At 54.2% G+C, this 6,244-nt stretch overlaps 1 protein-coding gene across 1 annotated transcript; it reads left to right on the forward strand.

Moving 5' to 3' along the window:
• The first annotated feature begins 357 nt into the window (after positions 1–357).
• On the forward strand, positions 358–6,069 carry FAM3D (FAM3 metabolism regulating signaling molecule D). Its single transcript, XM_080606414.1, has 10 exons — positions 358–546; positions 1,423–1,480; positions 2,222–2,329; positions 2,524–2,547; positions 3,130–3,253; positions 3,469–3,527; positions 3,739–3,789; positions 5,063–5,147; positions 5,320–5,446; positions 5,641–6,069. Exons 2-10 carry the CDS (start codon positions 1,468–1,470, stop codon positions 5,728–5,730), a joined length of 681 nt encoding a protein of 226 aa, XP_080462540.1. The 5' UTR covers positions 358–546; positions 1,423–1,467; the 3' UTR covers positions 5,731–6,069.
• The last annotated feature ends 175 nt before the right edge of the window (positions 6,070–6,244 follow it).

The following is a 6,244-nucleotide window of genomic DNA, read 5'->3' on the forward strand; positions in this document are numbered from 1 at the left end:
CTTCCCTCCTGCTACACAGATCGCTTTTGTCCTTGTTTCAGAGGCCGCCCCCAGCCCCCTGTGGTGTTACTGCCACCTACCCCAGGGTGCTGGGGAGGTGAAGGGAGGAGCATCCCGCCCGGGGTGCTGCATCCATCCCACCCAGGGGGACACAAGGGGACGAGGCACTGTGGGGGTGAATTGTGTGGCCACAGGCATTTTCCCTGAACACAGGCACTGGGAGGAGACCCAGAGTGGGGCTGGGCAGGAGACAAAACTCTTCTTTCCTTCCTCATGACGCAGGAGCCTGAAAGCAACTTTCAGCCCAGCCCTGCTACAACCCATTGCTTTTTATTTGCCTTTCAAACAGGAAAAGCAACTCTCAGTGTAGCTCTTTTACAGATGCGCTATGCCAAGCCCCGCTAAAAGGCTGCTTCAGCTGGCACCAGCCTCTTAGCTCTGAGCACACAGGTGCTAAGCACACACCAGAAGGTGAGACTTTGCCATAGAGCACCGGGACGGTTTCCAGGACAGACGTGCACCACGCCGTGACCCCAAATTTCGAAGGTAGGAGCGGGTCCCCATGGGTGGCGGTGCTGTCCCCTCCATGGGGGATGCGGCAGCAGCAGAGAGGAGGGTGGACTCGGGTGGGAAATGGTTTGTGCTCCCACTGCAACTGCTCCCAATTCACATGGGTGAGGACACTGCACCTTCTGGACAAGGGGCATCATTTCTGCTCAGTTTGGGAATTGCTCCCAAACCATGCTTCTCATCAGCGTTTTTATTCTCATCATTCTCACAGCTGCATCACCATTGCTCCAGCACTGATTTTATAAATTTGAGGGACATAAGTGTCAGCTCATCCAAGGGGAGAGATGTAAGCACAAAACCAGCCCTTGGTACTGTGTGTGGTGGGTTTTTTTTCCTTCACTTTCTGATTAAAAGAGAAGATTTTGCTCCTGCAGGTGTCTCTGACCACACAGCCCCAACCTCAGGCTGTCAGTGGCATTTTGCAGTCAGTCACCAGTATCTGAAACTTACCGTGCATCATCCCAGAAGGAAATGCAGCAGGACTGTGATTGCACATACACTACTTGTGCTCTTGCTTTTCAGCAGAATATGAAAGAGTGAGTGAGGGAGGAAATTGCAGTTCAGGAGGCAGTAACGTTGAATGGCAGGGAATAACCCAGAGTATACAAAACTAAGCCAGTTTATTGACACCACTTGCTCTAATGTGCTGGGACTTTGCAACATCAGGGTGGAACCAAGCACGTTCCTGACAGGAATTCCTGCATCTGTGGTTCGCTTAGTTACTGATCTTAGTTACTGCTAATACTGCTTATACATGCTAAATATGCCTGACAGAGCAATTAATTTTTCACCGAATATTGGTCTGGTTTTCGTGGATTACAGCCATGCTTCATGGTATTTCTCCTTGCTCAGGGTGAAGTGTGACCTGTGACAGCCCCCTTGCTGCGTTCCCCCACCATGAGGGTGGCAGGTAAGGATGAGGACAGACATTTGCTTTTCTCAGTCCCGTCTTCTACAGCTCTTTATGCTGATTTCTCATTTGCATGGCTCCTTTCAAGCCCAGCTACCCTGACCTTCCCTTCCAGTGTCACAAAAAAAAAAAGGGCCTTTGTATAAGCATCAGGTTTTTACAATATTTGTGTAAATTTCAGCCTGTTGTATTTTTCCCAGTGAAACCCTCTGAGGCTGAGACGAGATGGCTATTGAGAGGTTCCTGCTTCCATAAGAGCCATTCAGCTGCAGTATAAGTGTATTTTTCTACCCTGTTTCCATGCAGGACCGGAACGTTTTGCTCCGATGAGTGTTGCTTTAAAGCCAAATGCCAATCACTTTTGTATTAGCAGCTGCTCAGCTGTAGCTAGTGACTAATTGGGGGACAGCAGCTCTCCCAGCGCTGGGAACATAGGAAATATTTGGATTTACATAGCTTTCTAACTAATTATCAGATTTACTTCAACGCAGAGTTGAGCATTAACAGTGCCTCCCAGTAGAAGGGTAATGCATATCAGAGTATCGCCACTCACTCTGGAGACATTAATTAAGAGATCAGAGTCTTTACAGAGGATGAAAAAAGGAATGTTAGCTGCCTTCCTGTGACACACGGGTCGCCCCGTGCATGGGGAACCTGGGGACACACGGACTGAGTCCCCACCAGCCCCTGGGGATGCTCCGGCCCCGACCCACTCTCACCATCTCCTCTCCCACCTGGCAGGCATCATCCGGTTCCTGGCACTGTTCGCCACGCTGCTGGGCTGCTGGTTCATCGCACAGACGTACTTTGAGCGCAGCGGCAGGTCCATCAGCCTGCGGAGCTGGCTGGGTGAGGCTGGGAGCGTGCGGGTGGTCCTGGGTCAGGGCTGCGTCCCCCAGCTCCGCTTATCCGGGCACGGAGGGGACAGAGCAGTGGGAACCGGCTCCGGGGTAGCCAGCTCTGGGGATGCTCACAGCCGTGCGGAGAGGGTTTGGAGAGCCAGCAGCTCTTGGGGTGTCTGACTGCTCCTTTGGTGTCCGCAGGTGCCACCGGCAAGCCCAGGAGCAGTGAGTACCGCTCTTGTCTTTGTCTTCATTGCACAACACCGCCCCGGGGCTAAGGGTGATCGTGGAAGCGTGATAGCTGCTCTCGAGGATTCCTCTCTCAAGAGGAATTATTTCCCACCCTCCCAATGCAGAGAAGTTTCATTACTGCACATAGCAGCAATGCCTTTGGCAGGCAGAAACACCCCTGGGTCACACGCTGTAGGAAGTGAGTGAGGGCCCCACGCGGGTATCAAGGCCCCAGGCCCCACCCCAGCTGAGAATGGGGAAAGTCAGGGCAGGAAACCCACAAGGGAAAGGCCGTGAATAGGTGCCGGTGCCAAGCGCTCCCTGGCACGCACCCTGTGGCATGTGCCTCATGCACCCTCTGTTCACACACAGAGCGATGCCCGACCCAGGCTCATCCCATCCCACCCCAAGCCCCATCACTGTAAACCTCAAACACACAGCTGGCCCCAGCCCCAGGACGAGGCTGGCCCGGCCATCACCCCCACAGCACACCCCGACAGCGACCACCATGCCCCAGCGCCAGGCCCTGGGCTGTGGCCGGTGTCTCCCCGCCCGCAGCTCTCTCTTCCCTCGCAGGCCAGCAGCTGCCCCGGCACAAGTGCGGGAACCAGCGGAGCTGCCCCACCAACCATTTTGCCTTCAAGATCATCAGCGGCGCCGCAAATGTGGTGGGACCCTCCATCTGCTTCAATGATAAGGTGTAAGCAGCATGCAAGGGGGCAATTTGCAGCCATGGCTTGAACAGAGCAAGCTCGGCCTCTGCCGAGCAGGTTGATGTTAGTGGTCAAACAAAATATGGTTTTCTTTGCTACGGGGCCTGGGGATGTTTCAGTCTGACACATCCCCGTCACAATGCTTTACCAGCACCCCCAGGGCATCCCTGCACTCACTGGTGGTCTCTGCTTTCCTTCCCAGCCTCATGAGCAACGTGAAAAACAACATCGGCAGGGGCCTGAACATCGCCCTGGTGAATGGTGAGTTGGGCAGGAGGCACGGCCAGGGTCCCCTTCATGGCCCAGGAGGGAACAGGGCACCAGGGCTGGTGGCCAGGCAGCGTGTCAGGGTTTCTGGACAGCCAGGTTTAGGGTGTCGTCAACCAACATGTCTGTGCAGGGCTGAGACCCAAGTGAGCTTCTCCAGGAGACTCAACCTCACTGTGCTCTGTTTTGAATTTCAAACTTTTAGGAACAAGTGGGCAGCTCCTGAAAACAGCCTCCTTCGACATGTACTCCGGAGGTAAGCACAGTGGCTTTGGTGGCTGGCGGCTCACAGCCAAGGCTCATACAGGCACTGCAGCCACCAGCACTTCAGCGACTCTGTTGTGTGTTTAGTGATAAAGTCCGATGGACTTTGACCAGCTAGCTTTGGTGGGTGGTGTAAGCATGGCTTCCCCCAGGTCCTTGAGCCTGGACTCCTTGTAATGCACCTACATCTGAGCTGGGCTTCTCGCTCCTTTTCCACAAACGTAAAAGCCTGAAAAACAAAATTCCACTAAACTGAATAAACCGGGGCAATAGAGGCCTGAGAGAGGCTGCCTTTTGAATTCACTTACACCAGTCCTGACATGTTGTGGCTTTCACCTCCCTTTCGGAGTGCTGGTGCTGGGTAAGCAGCTGCCTGTTCCCTGCCTTGCCCAGGGGGCAGTGACCAGTGCGGGGGCAGGCACGATGCAGGCCCCAGCCCCAGCAAGGCCAGGCACGGGGAGCAGAGCAAAGACCGTGTTCCTGCCCTGAAGGCTTCAAACACTTTTCCTACGAGCAAAACATGCCCTGAGCAGGGCAGCACTCACTCACAGCCTGGTTGATAATCCCTCTGTTCTTGCTATCACCAAACCCCAAAGTTATGGCAGGACCCCTCAAAATCCCATGCTTAAGAAAACTAACAAGGTGCTTTTGATTTACCCCTTGCCTTTTGAGCCTTTCCAGGGACCTGTCACCCTTTGTGCTTTTTGGTTGTGAAACCCATACTTAGTAACTCTGGGGTTTTAAGAAGGAACACCAGCACCATGAGATTTCCAGCATACTGTGAGCAAGACCCTGCTGCGAGCGGCGCTCAGGCAGGAGGCAGCAGTCGGCTCCTGTGCCACTAGATGGGGCGTTGGACTCGAGCATCCCGCGCCGCAGATGCAGGATGAGGAATAATTCCTGCAATACAGCCCAAGCTGCTACAATGAGGCAGGCAACTCTGCAGCCCTGCCTGCCCGAAACCCAGGCTAGCTCCTGGTGCTGGGAAGTAAATTCACATTGATGAGGTCTCCCAGCTAGTGAGCAGCATTTAGTAGCAAATTCCTCCTGCGGTTATGTGACAGCAGGAAAGCACCAGGTGCTATAGGAGAGCCCAGCTCTGGCCGGTGGAGCACAAGACAGGGATGCCACATCTAACAGACTACCCCTCCCCATGCCCTCGACCCCAAACCTTGGCTATCCCCAGCACTAACAGCGTATTTCCCACTGACCATGCACATCCCTGCTAAATCCCTTTTCCTTTTCCTAATGCTCCCCTCTCCCAGATGTCACACAACTGGAGACCTTCCTCCAAGAGATCAAGGATGGCACTGTGATACTGGTGGCCACCTACGATGACGCTGCCACAAAGTGAGTTTGTCCTTAGCAGCAATGCCTGGCTGCCCCAAAACCAGCAGCCAGGCTGGAGCTGGGGGTGCTGCTGCCTGCTCCTCTCCTGCAGCCACATTTTGCCAGCAGCAGCATGGGGGCAGGAGGGGAAAGCCACCCAGAACCACTCTGATGACTTCTTCCCGTCTCTTAGGATGAATGACAAAACACGGAAACTTTTTTTGGCACTGGGCAGCAGCTACATAAACCATCTGGGCTTTCGGGACAACTGGGTCTTCTTAGGGGCAAAAGGGCTGCAAGGCAAGAGCCCCTTTGAAGAGGTACGTGGCCCCGTCTGCTACCAGCTCTCCCCCTCTTTGTAGCACGTCTCACCCACCTGTCTGCAGAAGATGTTGGCCAGCGATGTTATCTGCAAGCTTGCCATGCCCGAAACTTGCCCCATGCCACCAACCTCATCATTTATTTTCTCTCTCATTTTCTCCTCATTTATTTTCTCTCTCATTTGCTCCTGCAGCACATCAAAAACGACCAGAAAACAAATAAATATGATGGCTGGCCTGAGCTGCTGGAGATGGAGGGCTGCGCCCCCAAGAAGCAGGATTAGCGGGGACACGCCAGTGGCACTCCTGCATGGACCCCAGCAGGGTCCCGTGGGGACACCAGATCCCTGGACTGATTGCAGCCCCCCAGCCCAGCCACACAGCCTGACGGTGGCTGCCCGCTCCCAGGGATCGGCGTTTAGGCGCGGGGACACAGTGCTCAGAGCAGTGCTGTGCAAGCAGCTTCAGCGTGCAAGCAAGCAAACGCCCAGCCAGGCTCCAGCCTAGCTGCCCTAGTCCATGGCCATGGGTCAGTTTGGGGTATTTTATTTCTCTGTCTTCAAACCAAAAACTTTGTGAGAGGTTTTCTAGCTGTTTCTTAAATAATATATATAATTATGAAACACTGTCTTCTCGCTTCTATTTTCAAGCATAATCCAGCCTTTTCCCACAAGCATGGCAACGCCAGGCCCTCTGCCACATGGCACCGGGAGGCTCTGGCCTGAGTAGTTTCCCCCATCCACTGCCAGCCCCCTTCTGTCCCTTGCAGCCACACTAAGGCCAGGCAGCCACAGGGAT

This window comes from Anser brachyrhynchus, assembly GCF_964034855.1.
Source record: "Anser brachyrhynchus genome assembly, chromosome: 10".
NCBI classification, from domain to species: Eukaryota; Metazoa; Chordata; class Aves; order Anseriformes; family Anatidae; genus Anser; species Anser brachyrhynchus.